Source organism: Bos javanicus, chromosome 3 (assembly GCF_032452875.1).
Source record: "Bos javanicus breed banteng chromosome 3, ARS-OSU_banteng_1.0, whole genome shotgun sequence".
Taxonomy (NCBI): Eukaryota; Metazoa; Chordata; class Mammalia; order Artiodactyla; family Bovidae; genus Bos; species Bos javanicus.
The window spans coordinates 34368916-34392658 of record NC_083870.1 but is presented as its reverse complement, the minus strand read 5'-3'; the positions used below and the strand labels follow the sequence as shown (position 1 = coordinate 34392658).

Genomic DNA, 23743 nt, shown 5'->3' with positions numbered 1-23743 from the left:
AAAATTGTATTTCTTTCGGCTTCTGATATAGCCTCACGTGCCTCAATGCTCTGATACATACATTACTGGAATACTGGAGGGCATGAGCTGTGGTCCCTGCCCTTGCTCAGGCAGGATAATAACAGAGCAGGTAATGTCAAGCCCTGTTCAAGACCTGAGGCCAATGAATCCTCAGCAAACCTCCTACTGGGAGTCAGGTTACATGCTACGAGGATTAAGGAGAAGCTTACTGACTGTCTCATTCCCCCAATCCTGGCAGTACCTACCTCCTTTGTGGTTGGGGGAAGGACAACAGATGGAGCTGAACAGTGATAAGCCCATGGCTGCCACAGTCCTTTAACACTAACTATGGGAAAGGATACAGGAACAATACAATTCGGAGGAAAAATGCCAACATGTATAATGTGCCGTTTTCTACTTCCACACAGAAATTTTCCCAAGAATTGTAAGGCTCCCTTTTCACACAGCACTCTTCTCTTTTCTTCTTCTTGCTCATCTTGATATCAAGCAGCCACCAAAGACTAAAAAGGTGTCTAGTTTCTATTATGGAAGAAGGTGGTCACAAGATGTTCCTAGTTCTAAAAGCAAAACCAAACCAACCACAGCCTTCTGGAAGTCTGTCCTACAAATGCATTTCCTACAGCTGAAGTTGGAGACAATTTCAGAAGGTAAAACATTTAGCACTTAAACTCCCCCAAATCTACACCATCTTCTTGCTAGGCTGAATCAACAAAGTCAAAACATTACTTACCCCAGTGCTGTCTCCAACCCAGGACAAGGATACTGAGCCACTGAGATCATCGAATACATGCTATAAGGGGGGAAAAAAAACTCATTTAGAAATGACATCTCTTCTTCAATCTTTGACTTCTTTAAATAACACAGACCACTATTACTTTCAAAGTAATTATCTTTACAATTAAAAGGGGATATGGATTTCTGGAACAAAATTTGGAAAAGACAGCATTTAACTACTTAACCTGAATCACAAATAACTTGGAAATTTTAATTCTCTCTCACACAAAGTAAGCCAAGCAGATGAGTTCTCTTCACTGTACCAGATGGGGAGATGGGATAATCTATTTGCTTTCTCCAACAGAACTAAATATAAAGATACAAAAAGTATTCTTAGGATATTTTAAAACAAGAGATCACAGCCCACAATGACAGATATAATTGTAACCCAATCAGCATAATTTAAATTTTTCTAAGGAGCCTTCACAGTACAGCCAAATAGCTAATAGCTGGATTCTTTTTGTTTCTAGGCTAATACACCCAAATGACAAGGGAAAGAAGCAAGAGTAAATGCCCTTGTTTCACCTTTTTATTTAATAATAATAACTACAATAGTAATAATATTAATAATAATAGAACCACCTTAATAAAGTTGTGGTGAAAGTGAGGAGACAAAAAAGGGAAAGCTGGTATGCTGTATCCAAAATATGGTAATCATATTAAAATTCATTATAAGAATTATTGTAGGTCCTTTCAAATTTTGGTTTTCCAATACTTTCTTCTCTATTTATAAAATAATATATATCCATTATAGAAAAAAGTAGATAATAATATTGTTGTTTAGTCGCTAAATCCTGTTTTGACTCTTGCGACCCCATGGACTGGAGCCTGTCAGGCTCCTCTGTTCATGGGATTCTCCAGGCAAGAATACTGGAATGGATTGCCATTTCCTTCTCCAGGGGATCTTCCCAAGCCAGGGATCGAACCCATGTCTCCTGCTTGGCAGGTGGATTCTTTACCCCTGAGCCACCTCGGAAGCCCAGACAATAATAGAGAGAGACAACAAAGAAAATATAAATCTTATCACACAGAGATACACATAAAGTTAACATTATGTGTATAATCTACTAGTCTCTATCACTTTTTTAACCGATAAAGAAATAATACCAAAAAGGCAACACTGGCACTTGGTAAAAACTTCTTACTACATATATTAATATTAGAAATGTATACAGTAAGAAGTGAAGATCCTTCCTCTTCCCCACCACAACCTCACCACAGCCCCACCACCCAGAGGAGTTAGTAGTTTGTTGATGACTATGCTTTTCTTTTATGAAGACTTAAAAATATTACAAAGATTTTAAGAGTCTTAAATATGCCTTGCCTTTCCAAATATGAGCAGTTCCTTAGGAGCCAAGGATATAATTTTTATAGTCATTTTTATAGTATGCCCTGTGCCTACCATGATACTTTGCATGCTCAATAAGCATCTGTTGAATTATACATCCTTCCCAAACCACAAAGTTGATTCAAAATACAGCATGTCTATAAATGGTGGGATTCCAGCTGCATGGTCACTCAAGCCACCAATCGCAACAGAGACGTCTGAAGAAACAGAACTCACACATTAACTGTTTGGCTTACCTTCTAAGTTTCTTTGGTGGTCCTACTAGATGCGTCGCTAAATTCACTTACGCCACTTTCCCCTGTACTGTAAGCAGCTTTGAGGTCGACGGAATCTCTTGTACAATCTCTGTAAATAGTACACTCAGTGCCACACAGACGGCTTGCTCAGTAAACGCTAGTTAACTCTCAAATGCTCAGAGCTTCTCATAGCCACTGCAGGACAGAAAGGCTATTCATACATGTAAGCTGGCCAAGCATCTGAGAAAAAGTAGGTCTGCTGCTAGAGACATCTGGAACCAGAAGCTTAAAAACTGACACAGCAGCGCGTCTTCTAAGATACCACACAGAGCAAGACAGCATGTTCTCTTGAGTGAGGATACAGTGTCTGAAATTACATCAATGAGCTCCTTGAGGAGAAACAGGGATATCCAGAGTTTCCACAAATACCAGACAGACTGCACGGGCTAACAGTCATCTAAACAAAGGCTATCTTTCCAAGACAGGCTCTGGGCACAAAAGCTGATTAGGATAAAAGAAAAATTCCATCACTGGAGCTCTTGCTAGCTTGATCAAGCTTTCACTTTTCAGGCAATGTTCTACACACCTGACGCAGTCAGCAGACACACTGGCATTACTCATATCTTCTATTGCTCAGTCACAGAAAGAGGAGGACTATTAGATGACACTAGCAACCCTCAACTTAACCCAAACAAATCAAAGTACAGTTGACCTCATTCACCATCCAGAGTTCCTTTGGGAAAATGGAAGTGAAATTCATTAACTGTTATAGTGGCCTTCTGCTACCCTTGGTCTTCCCTTCCCAGCAACCAATTACATTTTACTTTTGAAAATGCATAAACTCACTGAGAAAACTCATCCACCTAGAGAAAATGCAATTAATTTTTTATATTTCAGTCTCTACCACTCTTATAGTGCTGTAAATAAAAGAAAATAATGAAATCAGATCTATCAACAGACCAAAGCTCAGATAGAAAGAAAAGGTCATATGGAAAGGAAACAAATCCAGGAGAATTGGGGAACCAAGACCACAGACTCAATCCTACCCCTTTAACAGGAAGATTACAGATGTCCAGGAGAAGTGGACAATCTGGTCATGGTTAGGAGACAGAATTTACAAATGTCAGCAAAAGGCCATTAATTCTACTGCTTATTTATCATGTTTAACAAAATATACATGTCATTCTACACTGTGGTAGCATCTTAGACATTTCAAAACATGTATTACTTCTAATTATAGCAACAAGAATCATGCCTGCCTGCCTCATTAGATCTGAAGCCCATCTGGTTCAGGGACCAGATGAACAGGGACCAGGCCTGTTCATTTTAGCAACTAATACACAGCATAGTGTGCTCAGCTGCTAAGTCGTATCTGACTGTTTGCTACCCCATGGACTGTAGCCTACAGACTCCTCTGTTCATGGGATTTTCCAGGCAAGAATACTGGAATGGGTTGCCATTTCCTCCTCCAGGGAATCTTCCTGATCCAGGGATTGAACCCACGTCTCCTGCATTGGCAGGCAGATTCCTTATTGCCGGCACAGTGGTAAAGAATCCATCTGCTAACACAGGAGACACAGGAGACGTGGGTTCGATCTCTGAGTTGGGAAGATCCCCTGGAGGAGAGCATGGCAACCCACTCCAGTATTCCTGCCTGGAGAATTCCATGGACAGAGGAGTCTGGTGGGCTAGAAAGAGTTGGACATAATGGAGCAACTGAGCGCGGCACAAACAGCATAGCACATGGAAGACAATGAAGATTAAATTCATTTCTTAGAAGACCTACTTTCAGAGCTCTGAAAGGGAGGATATGGAGTGAAAAGATATGGCCAGATCCACTTAATTTCCTCAAGACAGAAATGAGTATGCAATGTCAAAGTTCTATTCTGAGAGGACTTCTGTTTCCAGCCAAGATGGAGTAACATGGATCAGATTTACCTTCCACCTGAAACAACTAAAAATAAAATAAAAACCAACACAGAATACATAAAACAGAGGTTTCAAGACACTGGACTTTTGGCAATGAAGGACAATGATCCCTGAAAGAGAAGCAGCAAACGATGGCCTACATCTGCCCTAGTGTACTGTCCTGAAATAATTTTCAGGCCATGGTACAGGGAAGGGGAGACAAGGCAGAGTCCAGAGGTCTTTCTCCTTTGAAGAGATGAGCTGACAGTCTGGGGAAGCCAAAGAGGCTGTAGTTCATAGTGAAGTGTGTGACAGAGGTGAGAGCTGTACAGAATGAGAACAGTGGAGATCTACAGATGTGGGCTCCCTAACCACCCTGCCAAGTTTTCTCCTGAGTACTAATCATCACATGAATGCTAGGAATCTACCAGAGGCCAGGGTAAAAACTGAAGGAAACAATATCAGGGCCTTAGTCAGGACCAGAAACAATTCCTGTTTCCAACAACCATACAGAAAACCTCATATTTCACAAGGAACTGGATAGGATACTCAGAAAAGTTTTACCTTGGTAATGAAGAAAAGTTAACCCAAACGCTATTCTAGTTTTGCCTAAAAAACTTAAAAACAAGACTGAAAACGATCAAACTATTGTCAAGTAACCTAACCATGACCCAGAACAAAGTTCAAGGATACTTATAGGAATATTAAAATATATAGCACTCAAGCAGATAAAATTCACCATGTCCAACAGTTAACAACAACAACAAAAATCCAGACATGCAAAGAAGAAAACAGGACCTATAATGAGGAGAAAATCAATCAAACTGACCCAGAAATAACACAAATAATAACATTAAGGACATTAGAAGTTATAATAATACTCCAGATGTTCACTCAAGAAGCTAGAGAATAGACTGAGCAAAGATGAGCATTAAAGATATGGAAGAGTATTTTAAAAAACTCAAATTGGACTTCTAGAGATGAGAAATATACACCCTAGATGAAAATTACAATGAATAGGATTAACAGGAAATCAGACATTGCAGAAGAGAAGATTAATAAACTGGAAGCCATACCTAGTGGAAACTATCCAAAGAGAAACACAGCAAAAAAAAGGCCAAAAATATAAATATTAACAAAGAATCACTGAGCTAAAGAACTTCAAGCAACTATATATAAACCAATAAATACACACACACACACACACACACACATATATAATTGAAGTCTGGAAGATGTGGAGGGTGTGAATACAAAAAATTGAAGAAATTATAACCAAAGATTCCCCAAATTTAATGAAAAATATAAACCCAGAGATCCAAGCACCTCACAAACCCCAAGCTTAAGAAACACAGTGAAAACTATACCAGGGCAAATCATGTTCCAATTGTTCAAAATTGGTGATAGATAAAAATCTTACAAGTATCCAGAAGAAAAAATGATATTACATACAGAGGAATAAAGAATCATAGAAGATCTCTCTTCAGAAACAATGCAAATCAGTGTATCAAAGTCTTTCGAGAACTGGGGAAAAGCTGTAAAGACAGAAATCTATACCCAGGGAGAATACCTTTTAAAAGGTCGGGTTTTAAAGAAGGGTTCTGTTCTGAACTTTTCCATTGGTCCTCACCATTATCTGGCAGGATTTTTTTTAAGTTTATTTTATTGAAGTATAGTTGATTTACAATGTTGAGTTTAATTTCTGCTGTACATCAAAGTGACTCAGTTAAACATGTATATATTCTTTTTCATAATGGTTTATCCACAGGATATTGAATACAGTTCCCTGCATTATACAAAGTAGAATCTTGTTGTTTATCCATTCTTCTACAATAGTTTGCATTTGCTAATCTCAAACTCCCAACCTCCCTCCCCTGCAGTCCCTTGGCAACCACACGTCAGTTTTCCGTATCTGTAAGTGTGTTTTTGTTTTGTAGATATATTCATTTGTGTCCCATTTTAGATTTCACATGTAATTGATATCATGGTATTTGTCTTTCTCTTTCTGACTTACTTCTCTTAGTATGATAATCTCTAGATCCATCCATGTTGTTGCAAATGACATTATTTTATTCTTTTTAATGGCTGAGTAATATTCCATTAGGCTTCCTAGGTGGCACAGTGGTAAAGCATCTGCCTGCCAATGCAGGAGACACAGGTTCAATCCCTTGGTCAGGAAGATCCCGTGGAAGAGGAAATGGCAACACACTCCAGTATTCTTGCCTGGAATATCCCGTGGACAGAGGAGTCTGGCAGGCTACAGTCCAGGGGTTGCAAAGAGTCAGACACAACTGAGTGACTAAGAACACACATATACACAATATTCCATTGCACACATACATTTTCTTTATCCATGCATCTGCTGATGGACATTTAGGCTGTTTTCATGTCTTGGCTATTGTAAATAGTGCTGCTTATGAACACAAGGGTGCATGAATCTTCTCAAATTATACTTCTGTCTGGTATATACCCAGGAGTGAGAATGCTGGATCATATGACAATTCCATTTTTAGTTTTCTGAGGAACCTCCATACTGTTTTCATAGTGGCTGCACCCCATATTGTGGGTGTTTCTTTTTGACAGCCACAAGAGAGGGACTACACCAGTGCAAAAGATCTGAAAGACAGCTGAAATCCCATTTTTCCATGTAAAACCAACCATTCTAGTTCCTAGTTATCAGAGCTTGAATGATCTCTTCTTAGGCATTACTTTGCACAGTTCTTATGGATGCTGTTTGTACTATAAATTGTACAGAACTCTCCAAGTACTGTTGCTTGTACTCTCAAATTATGCTGGGACTTCTTAGATGGTAAATAGTATGATCTGGTATTACCTGTCAGGCCTAGCACAAGATCTTACAAGATATTAAGTATCCCATGAATAATTCCATAAAAGTCTATTCACAAACCCCTGCTACCAAAATAGACCTGTGTGTAACCCCTCCTCTAATGTGGTTTCCACCATTTCGGTAAATAATGGCTAAACAGGGTTTCTTCCCATGCCCTTACTGCCAGCCGAAACATTATTAAACACTAGTGTGTATTCTTGAGTGTTCACATGTACAATAGTGATCTTATTCCTCTCCTTCCACTGTAGTTACCAACAACTCCATATAGTCAAAAATTGGTGAAGTTCCCCCAAATACATCAAAGTGTTTAGAGGCAATGGCCAGGAGTAGACTATACAGAGTGAGTGAAGTTGCTCAGTCGTGTCTGACTCTTTGCGACCTCATGGACTATAGCCCACCAGGCTCCTCCATCCATGGATTTTTCTAGGCAAGAGTACTGGAGTGGGGTGCCATTTCCTTCTCCAGGGGATCTTCCCGACCCGGGGATTGAACCTGGGTCTCCCGCATTGCAGACAGACGCTTTACCATCTAAGCCACCTCTGTGTAGTCTAGTGGCTCAGACTATACAGAAGAGAAATTCAAATATTTTACTATGAAGAAATAAAAGTCTGTCCACTGAGATTTAAACAGAGCTTACGGAGGTGGGAACAGATATAAATAATAGTGGATATGGCAGAGGGGGTTGTGCAGGCAGAACAAACACGAAGATATAGGCAAGTATTTTGAAAAAATTCAAAGGGTAACACTGTTAACACATATTATAAAACATATTGATTTCACCAACTAGTAAAGTGCTGAGAATACAGTATATCAAGTACTTGTTAAATAAGAACTTCAAGATCAGGATAAACACAGTTATGGTGGGAATGAAAGGATAATGAAAACAGAGAAAAGGAAATGTGTGTGAAAAGAAAATCACTTCTTGAAACACCCAAAGAAAACTGACACGCCGCCACAGGATCACTTACTCACATAAGGAAGGTTTCCAGCGGTATATACAGCAGAACATAACCAACTAATAAGTTATGGTTCAACTGCTCTAATCAAGGCAAAGTAAGATGAATAAGAGAAATAAGAGCAGAGGACAAAGTTCTGTGGATAGAAAGAACCACAAGGCAGAATAAGCCCTTTAGGAACAGAAAACCCCAAACCTCCGACACAGTATTTCCAATGAACATCCTACAATATGAAAATAATAAATACACAACAACATTCAGGAGTTGAGGAGTCCAGCCAACAGCAGGGAGAGGATCTACCTCAAACGCTGTTACAAAAAAAGATGTTATGTATTAGCTGCATACACAACAACTGAAATGGAAAAGGTGGCAGAGTTGAGGCCTGTTTTGTTTCTGATAAACAATAGTTGTGCTGCCCCAGTGTAGTATGCCTAAGAGGTAGCTTATTTAGCAGAAAGACAACACGATCTGGCCACTACATATTGCTAAACAGCCAGCCAAATGTAGGTTCTAGAAGCAAGTCAGAGTTAAGGGAAACCACGTAAACATGCTGTTTGTGTGATTAGCGATCCAAAACCAGCATCCAGAGGGACCACAGAGTAAATACAGTAGTTCAGATTACATAATCATACCCTATCATAGAAAGCTCAGAAACCAAGAAATTTAAGACTACTTATGTAAAATGTCAGCTTGATCCAATCAGGAGCAGATGAGCATGAAACTTGGCCACATCCAGTGAGAGATTTATTAATCTCATAGCACAGTTACTGGCACAGGAATAGACAAGACAGAGCAATAGAACAAAACAAAGGTCAAGACTAGACAAAGTTTCTTTTAATGTATGATAAAGCAGGCATTTCAAATCATTGGTAAAAGAGAGTTGGTAAAGCTAGCTATTTGGAAAAAAAAAAAAAACTGGATTCCTAACTTCCTTCCTACCACCCCTCCCCACTCCAAACTAAATTCCACATAGACCAAAGATTGAAACACAAAAAGTTAAGCCACAAAAATCCTAGAAGTATGAGTGAATATTTTTACAAACTTAGAACGAGAAGGCCATTTCAAAAATGATACAAAAGCCAGAACCCTTAATATATCAATTACTTTGACTATATAAAAAATTAATAGCAAAATATTGAACATAAAGTTGGAACAAAACTGGAAAAACTATCTGCAACACAACAAAGGGTTAATATACAAAGTGTTCAGGTCAATAAGAGAAAGACAAAGCCCTCAAAAGAAAATAGGTAAAAGACACAAACAATCAATTCACAAATGGACACAGAAATGACCAATAACATTTGAAAAGTTATTCAATCTCACTAGTAATCAGAGAAAAAGAATGTGATAACATTTTCCACCTTTTGGAAAAGCTTGACAACAGGCATCCAGGGAGAAGTGGAGACCAGAGCGCCTGTGTGCACCGTGGGTGGGAGAGGAGTATATAAACCGCTGTTAACTTTTCTGGAGAGCTATTTGGTGACGTGAATCAACTGAAAATGTCCCAACCACATGACTCAAGCAATCCCACTGAGGAATTTATCACCAGGGGATAATTACACATCTTCAGAGAGGACGTTACACACCTGCATGTTCACTACATCCTGCAGGCCATCTACTGTGTTCAAGCCTTACACACATTATCATTTAATCCACGTAACAACCCCATATTACTATATCGGTATATTCTAGATGAAGAACTGACGCTCTGTTAAGTAAGTTATCTCAGGCAATAAAACAATATATACCAGGTGTCACTGAAAATGTTCAGGTGTTTACTGACTTTGAAAGGTTCAAAACATGTTGAGTAAAAAGCAGATTTACAGAATAGCAGGTAAAATTGTGTGTTTATGTTTATGGTTAAAAGCAACTTCTTCTAAATACTAACAGAAAGCACCTTTTGTTGGTAGAGTTTATGGTGATGTTTCTTCCTCACAGTTTCTGCGGAGTGGCTGGCTTGCTCCCCACCGCATCATCTGCTGAAGGGACCGTGATGGTCAGTGTCCTGGGTGGTGCTGACAGCCGTAACTGACCCCAGCAGGGGAGCTCTGGGTAGAGGGAGTCACTGATGGTGTTGACAACCAAGTGGGCTTCCAGGGACTCATTAGGTCAGAAAGTCGGTGACAGCTTTCTGAAATACATTCACCTTGACATTGGATAATGCAAGACTCATACACACATTTAATGCCCACCATTTAAAAGCTTGAGGTTCACACATTTAAGAGACCATGAATGAACACAAATGTCCATTTCTATGCTCATCTGGCTCATCCCTAGTTCCATCTTGGTCTTCCCTGGTGGCTCAGTGGTAAAGAATCTGCCTGCAATGCAGGAGACCTGGGTTCAATCCCTGGGTTGGGAAGATCCCCTGGAGGAGGGCACAGCAACCCACTCCAGTATTCTTGCCTGGAGAATCCCCATGGACAGAGGAGCCTGGCGGGCTATAGTCCATGGGGTCGCAAAGAGTTGGACATGACTGAGTAACTAAAATTAAAAAAAAATTTTTTTTCAGTTTCATCTGGAAAAAAATAAAGGCCACAAAACACAACATTCTTCACAGAAATAACTTTGTCTTCACATCTAATTAAACTAGAAGCCTAATTAAATTACTGTTGCTATGGCTAGGAGAACTCACAGTTGGTCCCAAGAGTCACTGTAGCTTGGGAAAAAAAACTTGGTAATGAGAAATCTTTGTCTATCTTTAGTTATACACCCAATCGAAAGTAAAATACTCAAAGAACTCACAACAACACAACTGAGCCTGGGTCAGTTTCACATGGGGGGACCCAGTTTAAAAGCCACTTGCAGATGACCCGACGGGCCATCAGGAACAGCTTCTCTGGCAAATAAACAGGGAGTGAATGATGTCACCCTTCACACACATGCCTTCTTTCCACAAAAAATCTGCTTGCCTACCACGTGCCAGACCCTTTTTCGGGCACTGGGGACACAGCAGTGATAACACACACTCTGTGCTCGTGAAGTTTGTACTCTGTGAACACACTTAACAGAAGTCTAAAAATGAAGACTGAACATGCAAGATATTCAACCTACAGAAGACAACCTGTCACTGAAAATAAAACTGCAAAAGAGTGTTAAAACCTGGTCTAGTAACTAGCTGGTTGGGAAAGCAGGCACAAATCATTTTCTGTCTTGGGAATCTATTATATTTCCTCAGGAATAAAACTATATTATGCTCCTTCACTCACTGGAATAATGAGAGTCAAATGAAGTAACAAGGCACTGGTGACTCCATAAAGGCTTAGAGTTGAAGGTTCGGGCTTCCAAACCCAACCAGGAAACACAGGGACAGACAGGACATAGTGATGTATAAGAGAGGTCTGGGACAAACTGGGCAAAGCTCCTGCGGGCAGGAAGAAAACCTTAACAGAATACAGTTCTATTAAATAAGGCACTGCTAGGATCACACAACATGAGCCAAAAATAAGATCACAAACGTTCCAGTTCTCCTGGAGACTATCCTTAGAAATAAAAGGGCTAAACATAAAACAGCATATAAGCTTGCAAATCTATTCAATTATTCAGTTTCCTGTGAGGCTGGATGATACAGAGAGAGCATTGGCTTAATACCTGGTCAACTGGAATTTTATTTCTGCCTCTGCCAATAGCTCTGTGAATCTGAGCAGTGCAACCTCACTTCACCACCAAGGTGACGAAGCTGGAACAACAACATTTCTAATTCTTGTAAGCTTTAATATTCTATGACTCATCGATAATTTCACAACTCAGTTTGCTTTTCCACTGCTCTGTCTTCGTTTGGGAAAAAAAAATCAGCTCCTTGCTCCACAATAGTCTAGTGTCAACAAGAAAGGGCAACAATAATCCCGTATCTAGAAAACTCAACAACCTGGGCACCCACTGAAAGGAACCAAGGGAGAGAGACCTCTGACGCCACTGTCCATGCAGTAAAAACCTACAGACTTGACCACTAAGAGAAGCCTGCAGACCATCACGCCAAATCAGCTTGCTAAACCTGTTACACTGTCTAAAATTAGTAACCTGTTTTCTTAGTTTACAGAAGCATCTTACAGAAGTAAAATTAAGCTAAGTAAAATTTTTTAGTTTATAGAAGTTAAATTTAGGGGACAGTGTTTCTAGAGACAGGAACAACAGTAAGAAGGAACAGGATCTTGAAAGGGGACCATCATTTTTATAGGAAAAAAAGAGTAAACTTCAGCAAGGCAGACCATTTCACTAAGCTTATAAATCTGGGCCATTCGAAATGGGTGAAAATAGCCCCGCAAATCTCAGCGGACCTTGAGGGTATTAGTGCCACACCACGTTAAAATAATGTGAGTCGTGGTACAGCATAATTTAATCTCCTTAATGATCCAAGATCATACTGTTGACTAAGGAAGCAGAGAAGTATTTTAGAAAGATATTCATTAAAAAACAAACAACAAAAACTTTGGCACTTAAAAGGGTAGGCACAGTTACTGAAAAATTCATTTTCATGGGATAATTCATTTCTATTCATGCCTAATAAATCAGTTAAATTTCAAAACTCTTAGGATTTAATTTTTACATCTTAGTCTCATTTCAAAGAAAAGAAAATGATGAAAGGGTCTTCACCAGTTGCCAGCTAACTGAACCATAAAAGCTCATGGCTCCCGACAGGGTGTGGAGGCCAGCCCCTGACTCTCTCTGCAACAACCACACGGGCCTTCCTCCAGATTTTTGGAGGCATTATGCTCTTTTTAGCCCCACATCTGTGAGCATGTTGTTCTCTCTGCCTGGGACACTCCTACAGGAAAAATTCTATTCATCTTTAAGCACCAGCTTAAATAATTTCTCAGGAGCTCTATCAGTTGCTTTTTTCCTTCTTGGTACTTACTGTATTTATAACTACATATTTGTTTAATGTCTATTTTGTCTACTGGTCCATAAAGGCAGGGATCTTGTCTGTTGTGCTCTGTATCAGTTCCCAGGACCCAATACAAGGCCTAACATGTGGTAGGTGCTCAATAAAAAATGGCTGAATTAAAGAATAATAATAATATTGACCCTTATTGAGCACTCATGATACATAAAGCATCACTGCTACTTTATAGATGAAGGAAGTTCAGAGAGGCTAAGTAATTTGCTCAAAGCTACACACCTGACAAGGGGCAGAGCAAGAATGCAAGTGTTTGCTGAGTCCAGACTGAGCATTTGCTGACTACTGTTTCTCTAGCACTGTGTGAGGCAAAGGGTGAAGTTAAGGGGCATGCTTGTACTATCTTTAAGAAGTCTATAATCTGGAGAATACCAATGGGATAAATGAAAGTAAATACAAAATTGAATGCTACAGTAAAGTGCTCGATTACATAGTGCTGTTAAGTGCCATAGGAGAGAACAGAAAACACCAAACAGAGCTAGAAAGGCAGACAGGAGGAATGCCATGAGAACAAAGACAAGAAGCAACGGAGCACACGGCAAGCTACAGCGACTGGTGAGGACGCAACTTCAACCAGAGCGGAGAGTTAATGTAGGCCAGGAAGTGGTGCAATGCTACTTTAAAGAGATACGCACGTAATAAAAAATCGTTCAGTGATATTTCTCTTCTCCTTCACTAAGCTTTAGGTTTTATACACATTTATTTTTGTTGTGCTGGGTCTTCGTTGCTGTATGGGCTTTCTCTAGTTGTGGAGAGCAGGGACTACTCTGGTTGTGGTGCAAGGGCTTTTCAATATGTGGCTTCTCTTATTGCGGGGCACAGGCTCTAGGACACGCGGGCTTCAGTAACTGTGAGACCTGGGCTCAGCAGGTGTGGCTCCCAGGCTCTAGGGGACAGGTTCAATGGTTGAGGCACATGGACTTAGCTGCTCTGAGGCATGTGGGCTCTTTCTGGACCAGAGATTGAACCCATGTTTCCTGCATTGGCAGGCAGGCAGATTTTTCACCACTGAGCCACCAGGGAAGCCCCAAGCTTTAGGTTTATTATGCAGTTTTACACCTATGGCTGATTCATGCTGGTGTATGGCAGAAGCCAACACAACACTGTAAAGCAATTATCCTCCAATTAAAAATAAATAAAATTAAAAAAACAGACACTTTGGATAGACAGTCTTTACCTTATCAGACCCAGTTTTTTTTAAACTCCAAGTCCAAGAACATAAGTAGAATGTACTCCTTAATCCAGATTTGGTTCTTGTGAGTAACCATACTCATTCTCCTGGAATATTTCAGCTATGAAAAAAAATTTTAAGTGCATACACAAATATCTGAGCATCTAACTAGTAATCCATTAGAAGCTGTGTGAAGATAATCATCATAAAATACCTTTAATAAAGGATGAATACACACCAAACCCTAATTAATCTTCACAAGAATCTTAAGAGGTAGGTATTTAATCTTCACAAGGACCTTAAGGAGGTAGGTATTAGTATATCCATTTTATAGATGAAAAAACTAAGGTTCATTAAGATTCATCTCTCCCTGGTCACCACTAAACTTTGAATCCAGGTCTAACCTGAGATCACATTCCTTCCTAATCACCACCTGCTGCTGCTGCTGCTAAGTCACTTCAGTCGTGTCCAACTCTGTGTGACCCCAAAGACGGTGGCCCACCAGGCTCCCCCGTCCCTGGGATTCTCCAGGCAAGAACACTGGAGTGGACTCAAATTAATATTACTTGTTAGTATCACTCATATTAACAAGTTAAATTTTGCTGTAATCATGAAGCTTAAAAAAAAAAGAACACATATGCTTCTTACACTTCTGCCAATCTTGACTCACTCTCATTCTTGCCACCCCCGCCCAAGGCTGTCACTCAACCCTGCCAAGTAATGAAACCAAATACATTTATGCCTCATCTGTCTCCTTTTATGCACATGTTCCTCGGGAGCTGGTATTTACCAGCATCATTTGGCTGACGATTGGGCTCTATGGACACAGAAACAGATCAACAGGATTACTAAGAAATTACATAAATCCTACATACATGGTAGGATTCAAGGTTTTCAAAATGTTTTCTCTTCAAAGTCTTATGATAATACTCCCATTTTACATGATGGGGAGTTGAGGCTTAGAAAGGCTAATTGAGCTCTGTTAAGGGAACTATGACCTTAAGGAGCAGAGAGGAATTCATAACTACATGACTTACAGCCAGAGTCTATAATCTTGCCTTACCTTTAAAGCAAATGAATTGACTTAAAATATCTCTATGCAACCTTCCAAATGCAGCGCCACAGGACATACATGTTCTACACCAGCTCTTGGCCTGTAAGCAAGTTATTTAGCCTCATTGGTAAGAGAACTGACCAGCTAATCAGCCTAACAATCTATGATTCAAACTGTTAAGCACATTATCAGCAAGAGTTCAATTTTATCCTTGTTGACAGATGTTCAGAAAAATCCATTCACAGGCTTCATTGTCTTCTAGCTCCTGAACTTCTCATCCCTGGGCTCACTTCCCCCTTCAGTAAGGTCCAGGAGTCCTGAAGTGTTCCTTGAAACCTTGAGCACTTCAAGGACAAAAGATGGTCCGCCTTGTCCTCTGTCCTGTTCCAGGCTGGACATACTCTTCCAAGACCACAGAGAATGGTCGACCTCTAAAAGGATAACTCTTCTTGGCTCTCCATTTCCACCTCTGGTTTATCTAGCTCTAGCCTCCTGTCTAGCCTCCTGATTTGCCTAGAAAATCCCATGGACGGAGGAGCCTGGTAGGCTGCAGTCCATTGGGTCACTAGAGTCGGACACGACTGAGCGACTTCATTTTCACTTTTCACTTTCATGCATTGGAGAAGAAAATGGCAACCCACTCCAGTGTTCTTGCCTGGAGAATCCCAGGGACGGGGGAGCCTGGTGGGCTGCCGTCTCTGGGGTCGCACAGAGTCGGACACGACTGAAGCGATGCAGCAGCAGCAGCAGCAGCCTTCTGTCAACCACTAACTGTTCAAATACTTTCCCCAGTAAGTACCATTAGCAGACTCCCTCCCTGTACTTCCTGTTTCTTTCCTTCCCTTACAATGAGCTATCTTTTTAACTAGGTTTTTCCGGAAACCTTATTCATATTCATCAACTACTTCTTCCCAAAAGAAAGTCTCTGCTGATCATCCCTTGAGCATATCGTGGACTTCCCTATCTCCAAGCCTTTACAGGTCTCCCTAAGAATTTCCTCCTATCTCCGAGCCTTTACAGGTCTCCCTAAGAATTTCCTCCACACCTTGATTCTCTCTTCATCCATGAGGCCTTTCCAGACTACTGCATTGCAGTCATCATGACTTCTTCTAAAATTCTTTCAGACTCTCAGCAAACCATCACTGAACAGCTAAATCCTTAACATGACAACAATACAGATTTTTTTAATGTTTAACTTTTCTTCTGCACAGGCCAGAACTCCAAAAGGATACCTACACAATACTTTACTTTTAACAAACATTTTGATAAAACTTCTCATTTGACTCACCAAATAATCCTAAAGCTGAATCTCTAGTAAAACGAACAAACAACAACAAAACTATAAAGGTCAGAGACGTTAAGTGATTATCTATAATCATACAATACACTATGAAACAGCAGTCAGGATTCAAATCCAGTATTGTGCTTAGTCACTTAGTCGTGTCTGACTGTTTGTGACCCCATGGACTGTAGCCTTCCAGGCTCCTCTGTCCATGGGGATTCATTCTCCAGGCAAGAATACTGGAATGGGTTGCCATGCCCTCCTCCAGGGGATCTTCCCGACTCAGGGACTGAACCCAGGTCTCCCACATTGCAGGCAGATTCTTTACTGTCTGAGCCACGAGGGAAGTCTAGGTATTAAGATTTCTTTTTTGAATTTTGTATATAACATGCTTATGACGGGAATCCCTTTGACAAAGAGCAGGTACCAGATAAACATTTGATCTGAATTATCTGAGAAGTACTAAAGTCAGTTAAAAATTTCCTTCCCAGTTCAATTTCTCTTCAGGATGATCTTACTGTTGAATTAGATTTGCAAATAGGCTCAAATACAACATTAGAACTTAGTTTTTTAGAACATTCAGGTAAAAAGAGCAAAACTCTTAACAAAAGCAAATATGAGAGATACATAAGCCCTAGAAGGAAAAAAACATACATTTTCTTCCAATGAAGAAGAAATCTAAATCAAGTCAATTAATCACACATTAAGTTTCTAACTAGCACAGGGCTGAGTATATTTATGGGAGGCTGACCATCTATTTTCAAACACACAAGCAGCCATAACAAAAAGAAAAAAAAAGCCTCATTTTTGGAAGAGTATTATAGGGAAGGAAAAGGAAAACAAATTTACTGTTAGGTATCTATTTGGTTTTCTTTTGGACTATCCAGGCTAGTAGCTTTGATTAAAATTAGATTTCTTCCAATCAACAAGGAACAATAAAGTATTTTTGCCCAAATAAGAGTTAAATTTCTCATAAATATATGGACAAAAATACGTCCATTATCTTTAAGAACACTCGTATTTCACTGAAGCAAGCTCTGGAAGTGGTAACAAATTACCCCAGATGTGAAATCCAGGCCATGTTCAAGTTCAAATGGGAAGCAGAACAGCCACAATTTGCTTCTAAACTTGGAATCAACCAATAAACATTTGTGATCACAACCTCTGGCCTCCTCTTCTTCTATATGAATCACAGAACTTATTAAACATTTCAATCTAGTCCAAAACTTCTCATGTTGTAGATGAGAAGTTGAGGGCCAGATATTGAAATGCAAAACAGAAAATAAATTACATTCATAGAAAACTTTCTCAGCAAAACACCACGGGCTCTGAATGGAAGATTCTGTCTTTGCTATGGTTTCCTGAGACTGGGGTTGAGAACAGAGAAGGAAAAATAGCTCCAATCTTAAAAAAAAGGAAAGAAAAAACAAGCAAAACACCTCCATATGTCCAGCATTCACCTAACAGCCTCTACAAGCATGAAGAGTCTATCATGAAGATTCATCCAAGCCAGCTAGCTCAAAGCCACATACTACTAACCCAACCTTGACTATAGTCACCATTACAGTGTCAGAAGGAAAAAAAAAACACCAAAAACACCTGCCTAGAACAGACTGAAATTGACCAATTTGTTCCTCAAGCCCCATTACTCCTCAGAACCACCTACATACAGATCAGTGAGGCCAGAAAGACAGTGGGGAGAACAAGTTTTTCACTAAGTGTTTAAAAAAGAGTATAAGATACAATAGAAACACTGGTTAGAAAAAAATAAAGAGATAATTAAAAAAAATTTTTTTTTAAGAAATTTACAAATGCAGTATCTGTTTTATAATATTTTTTAAGCCACTGACACACAGCCTTTTGCTAAAAAGGCTGTATTTTTAGTTACATGTCAAATTTGATATCTGGTCTACCTTAACTTCTGGTCTATCTTAGCTTCTAATTGTATAAAACATCTGTACTTCATTTCTCCAATCTCAAGGCACAGTCCACTTTCTGAGGAGAGAACTTTGAGGAGTAGGAAGGGAGGAGGAAGAGGAAATGTGACTCTCCTGATCTGATCTCTACAACTCAGTATTAAGCACTGCCCTTTCTTTGAGGATCACAAGAGAGTAACGGGCCAACTAGGGCAAAGTTGTGGGGCACAGTCTCTGTAGTCACTCACTGAGAACCCAACGTTTACTGGCAAGAGTTGATTTGAAATCAACAGAGTACAAAAGAGGCTGTTAACCGCTTCTGTGAACCTAACACAAAATATCTGATCAAAACAGCAGGATGAGGAGCCTATTATTATCACCATTATAAAAAGAAAATTGCCAGTAGAAACTAACCTGTGTTTTTAATTTTCTAATTAAAAATCACTATGAGCAGAGCCAAATATTTGAGTCAGCAGAGAACTTACCTAATTGTTACCCTACTGATCTGATCTGATCCCCTTTGAGCCATTTATTCTACGTGGCTAGCTCTCTACCCTCACCTTAACCAAACCTCAGATGATAACTAACCCTTCCCCAGATAAGTATACTTCATCAACTTGGCTGATACTGCTAACTGAAATCCCAGACACAGAAGTCATTTGAACATCTCCTAGGGGTTACAGGTCCGATGGATACACTGTATGGGTGCAGAGTCCTCAACAGGATTTTGCTCATTCTGCTCAATCAGGACCAGGAAGGAGAGCCTAGAGAATTTCTATTCCTTGACCTCAAAACGAATGGATGAAACAGGGCTCAAGAGAAGATTAACTAGAGGCTGAAGGTGGGAGTGCTGGGGAAGGCAGTATAAGGAGAGGGCTGGGTACTGCAATAAAAGAGGCAGTTAGAAAGTTTCAGGGCAGTTAAAGGCACTGACCTTCAGATTTCTGGGTGTGACAAAGATCCGCAACAGGCTACGAGCAGTCACTCCATAAAGCCTCCAACAGGCACATTCAGTCCTGTCAGCCTGGACTGAGTCCTGCCAGCACCAGCAAACAAACACACACATTCTTCTCAGAACTGACACCCCATACAACAGGGCCTCACCACAGGGCCTGTTTTATTTAAGAAACCAGACGCTTTGATGTTGGGGTAGAAGTTGTGAAGTTACATGTAAAGAAACAGTTAATGACAGGAACAGAAGGACACAGAATGAACCACAGTTCCTGGCTTTATTAATCCTAAGTGTTAAAAGTTTTAAGGAAATTGTCAAATGGTCTGAACTCAGGAACGAGAAGTAAGGAAATTATGTCAGCCACCGCCATAACTCTGGCCAAGGCATTTCATCTGTTTCTTTAAGACACAGTTTCAGGCCTAACCTCAAAGGGGTGCTTATAGAAGGAATGTTTTGAAGCAATCCAACTTAGCAACCAACATTAATAAAATCGTCTAGGCTTGTTCAACTTCTCTCTTGCACAAAGGTTATACATGTCATGAACACTCTAAGCATTTAAAGGAAAGAATCAGTTAAAAGTGTGTCATGAAAAGAGTTCGGGGTTAAAGGCAAAAGGAAGGTTATTTATTGAGTCTAAGAAGAAAAGCATTTATAAATACACACACACACTTAGTTGCTGGATTTCATGACTGAAGAGACCAAGTCTATATAGGTCATTACAGCACAAGGTCTTCTAAAACTTGAAGAATATAAAAGCACTCTCATGCTTTAGTTCTACTTTGCTTTCTAAAGATTAAACCCCAGCATAGTCTCACAAAGCTAAACAGGCCACAGGAACAGGTCTAGGAGATATGCTAAAAGCTTTGAGGCTTTTCGTTCTCCAGTTTGAATTCTCTCTCTTTGTATCTTGGCACCTCCAATATCTAACACATCTTGGACAGTGGAAGATATTCACCTACATTGATTACATGAAGGAGGCTTGACATGAACAGCAGGTTATCCCTATAACAAGTAAGAAGAGAACCAGGAACTTTTGATTCTTCTTAGGAACTGAACCCTGTTATCTTACGAAAAACTACTCTAAATGGCACTTTCCCAGTTGTACAAAGTATACAATATTTCTAATAGAAAGTTAGAAAGTTGTTCAGTCATGCTGATACATTTATTTCACACTGTCTATAAAGGCTCTCACAACAGGATCTCTTCAACAGAGTTTCAGGATGATTCATTATGACTTTTAAAAATACAGAATTGCAAAGCAGAAGAAACCACTACATAACAACTCTTGGTTAAGGTGGGTGCACTGCTAAGAACTGCTTTATTCAACTGTTTCTAAGGTGATTATTATTAACAGTGGCTCCACTTACATATTCATGCTATAAAAAAGATGGGATCTCTGAAGAAACTGTAGACAATTAAGAAATGCAAAAATAGTTCTCTTAAAGAAGGTCACTGAAAGAAGACTTAAAAAGCAATTTTTTAAAAACATCACTGGAAAGAGTAGCTAAATAAAATGAAAGAAAGGGGGAATAAAAAAACATATATATATATAGAGAGAGAGACCTCAAAGAATGAGATTTCAGATCTGCTCTTGATAGATCTGGCCTAAGCACCTCCTGAGCCAGTTTTTTTTTTTTTTCAACCTCTTGCTTTAGAAACCAATATATTACAAATGACATATCAATTCAAACCAACCAGGGAAGACTCTGACGAAAAGAATAAATCCAGGAGCAGCAGCAGGTCCTAAAGGTAGGTCAATCAGCAAGAGAAGAAGCCAAATATGGAGTAAGAATGCTGTGTCTGGAGTAAGAATGTTGTGTCTGGCTGGCTCAAGGAAGGAAGTGGTCCCGTTATAAATTAGGCACTGGTGTTGTAAAGCCTTTCTACACTCCCCACTGTGAGATGGAAGTCTATAACATTTTTCTTTTCCTTGTCAAACAGGAAGACTTCCCAGTTCTCATCCTGCCCTATGTGCATCCAACCTGTCCCACAGGTCAGCATTAGCTTGGCCACCTTTTTACAGCTGTTGTTTGGACTGCATTTAGCAAGAGTTTTCCCAGACTACTTGTGCTTTGGCTGAAATTGCCCTGGGTCCCCAGAACAAAGAATTCTGCACAGATTACTAGTCCAAGCAGAGGAAGAAAGATCAAGGGGAGGCTGAAGTTGGGCTGGTACAGAATGTGGTTCTACAAAGACAAGTGCAGTCAGCCACTCACCTCTGTCCCCTCACTGCGGCTCTCTCTGAAAGAGGAAGAGATATAACGGAGAAAATGCACTGAACTGAAAAGACATTATGCAACAAATAAATCGTTAGTTCTAGAAAAAATACGAGGAAGATGCCCAGGTTGCACTAGAGCACGTAGCCAGGACACTGACTACTGTCAATCCAGTAGTGTGCAAAGGTTGAGATGCTTATCCCCAGAGACAGAACTGCCACAATTTCTAAAGTTTTCGTCTAAGACCTGGCTCAAAGGAGAATCTCTGCAGTGTTTCTTCACCATCGAAAACCATTGTTAAAACAGTGTCAAGACATCCTGGTTAGAGTCCAATACCAAGACAGAAGACCAAATTGAAGGCGTAAGACAGATCACACACTGTAATCCCACAGACAACCTTGTTTCTTTAGCTATTAAAACACACATAGGAGCCTAATAATTGCTTTGGTACTTCTGAACACCAGCGACCGACCCTGGAAGTACTGACCCCACGAAGGCACACCTTTGCTTCTGCGCAGCCCCAACTTCTCCAACCACTTAAAAGGTAATTAACTCCTGCAGCTTCCTCGTGGGGGATAGCGTTACTCGATCCTAATTATTCATACAGACGGAAAACAACAACGCTCGATAGATTTTGACAACTTAGGAAGAAAAAAAAAAAAGAATGCTGTGAAAGTCTAAGCCGGCCTCCCCTGTGACGAAACACAGCCGCCTCCTGGGCCGCGACAACCGAGGGTCGTTCCCTCGGCCCGACTCGGCCCTCCTGCAGCCGCAGTTTCGGGGCCGCGGCCGGGTGAGCGCGGGCGCCGCGCGGCCGGGGTCTCTTCCTCGGGGACGCGAGGCGCGCGGACAGAGAAAGAGCGGCCGGTTGCGCGGGCCTGGCGGGCGGGCCTCTGGGGGTACGAGGGTCGGTACCTCGCAGTCCGGGAGGTGGCCGGACCTGGCGCCCGCTCACCTGGTGTGTGTTGTTAGCCAGCCTGCTAACGAAGTCCTGGACCCCGCCGCAGTCTTCGTCCTCGCCGGGCGCGCTGCGGCGCCAACGGCCGCCGCGGGGAGCCGGGCCCCCGGGCGCGGCCGCGCGCAGCCCCCAGCTTACCCCGACGGGGCCGGACCAGCGCGACAGCGGCGCAGCGGGCGGCGGCGGCGCGTCCAGCCGGTCCTGGCCGAGTGTCGCCGGCGGCAGCAGCTGGAGGAGGAAGAGAAGAAGGCCGAGGCCGTGGGGCCAGCGCGAGAGGCTGTCCGCTGCTCCCCCGGGCCGCTCCATCGCCGCCGAATGCCTACGCCTCGGACACCTGCAGCCGGGCGCTCCCGCCCACCCCCGCAGGCGCCGCGCCACACCCCCGAGCCGGAGCCCGGCGCTCCTTGGATACGCGGAGCCGGGCCTCTCCGCCCCCATAGGCTGGCCGCTTGTCCTTCTTCCCCGGCCCACTGCTCATTGGCTCGCGTCGCCTCCGGCTTCGGGGGTCCTGGATTCGGATGCCAAGATGCGGGACTGATTGGCTGGAACGTGGCAGAGACGGTTGAGGTCATCCCCCGCTCGCCCCGCGTCTCCAAGGCCCGGCTTCCAGAGTTAAGAGGAGCTTCCTTCCTTCACAAGAATGCCCCCCGCTCCGTGGCGTCCCGACCCCCCACTACTCTCCCTGGCACCCTCAAGTTGGGGCTGGGTTGGTCACCTCTTCTCCCCCAGAGACACCCCTAAAATTCCTTTGGGTTGCGGCAGCGCCTGGAAAATTTTCTCAGAGAATCCCTGAGCTCGCTTATCTGGAAAAGGGGGCTCCTTCATGAACCGGTGCTTCTGGTTTTTAACCCCCGCACTTTGGAGCGTCCATTGTCTACTGCAGCAGCCGCCTTGCTGACAAAAGTGAATGCGAATTGTGTGGGCTGAGTCTTGTGAGGCACATAGACATCAGGACATCCGTGACTCACGCAAGCCTGGTGAAATCTCTTCTCACTCATCTTCCATTTAGGTAGGGAGTTAGGCCAAAACAGGAATTGCTTATTGGTTTTCCTGGAGTTAGAAAGTAGATGTTGGGGCAGGTAAAAGGGTGCAATGCAGGTAAAAGGGTGCAATATAATTGCCCAGTGCCTACTTTAGACATTATTGCGTAAATGCACATTTATCTTTATCAAAGTACTTTAACCCTGCAGTGAGTGCACAGCACAA

The 23743-nt window shown here is 41.5% G+C and overlaps 1 protein-coding gene across 5 annotated transcripts in view; it reads right to left on the bottom strand.

The window, feature by feature from the left end:
* The window catches only part of SORT1 (sortilin 1), a 67445-nt gene extending 44560 nt beyond the window's left edge, over positions 1 to 22885 (bottom strand). For 2 of the 5 annotated variants that reach the window (XM_061410943.1, XM_061410944.1), the window contains exons 1-2: positions 22535 to 22885; positions 752 to 811 (exon numbers count right to left, since the gene is read on the bottom strand). In XM_061410943.1, the coding sequence (XP_061266927.1) occupies positions 752 to 811; positions 22535 to 22843 (369 nt within the window). In that variant the 5' untranslated portion in view covers positions 22844 to 22885. Of the gene's footprint in view, positions 1 to 751; positions 813 to 21045; positions 21249 to 22534 lie in introns of those variants that run through there. The other 3 variants (XM_061410945.1, XM_061410946.1, XM_061410947.1) reach the window with 2 other exon arrangements.
* Between the last annotated feature and the right edge of the window lie 858 nt (positions 22886 to 23743).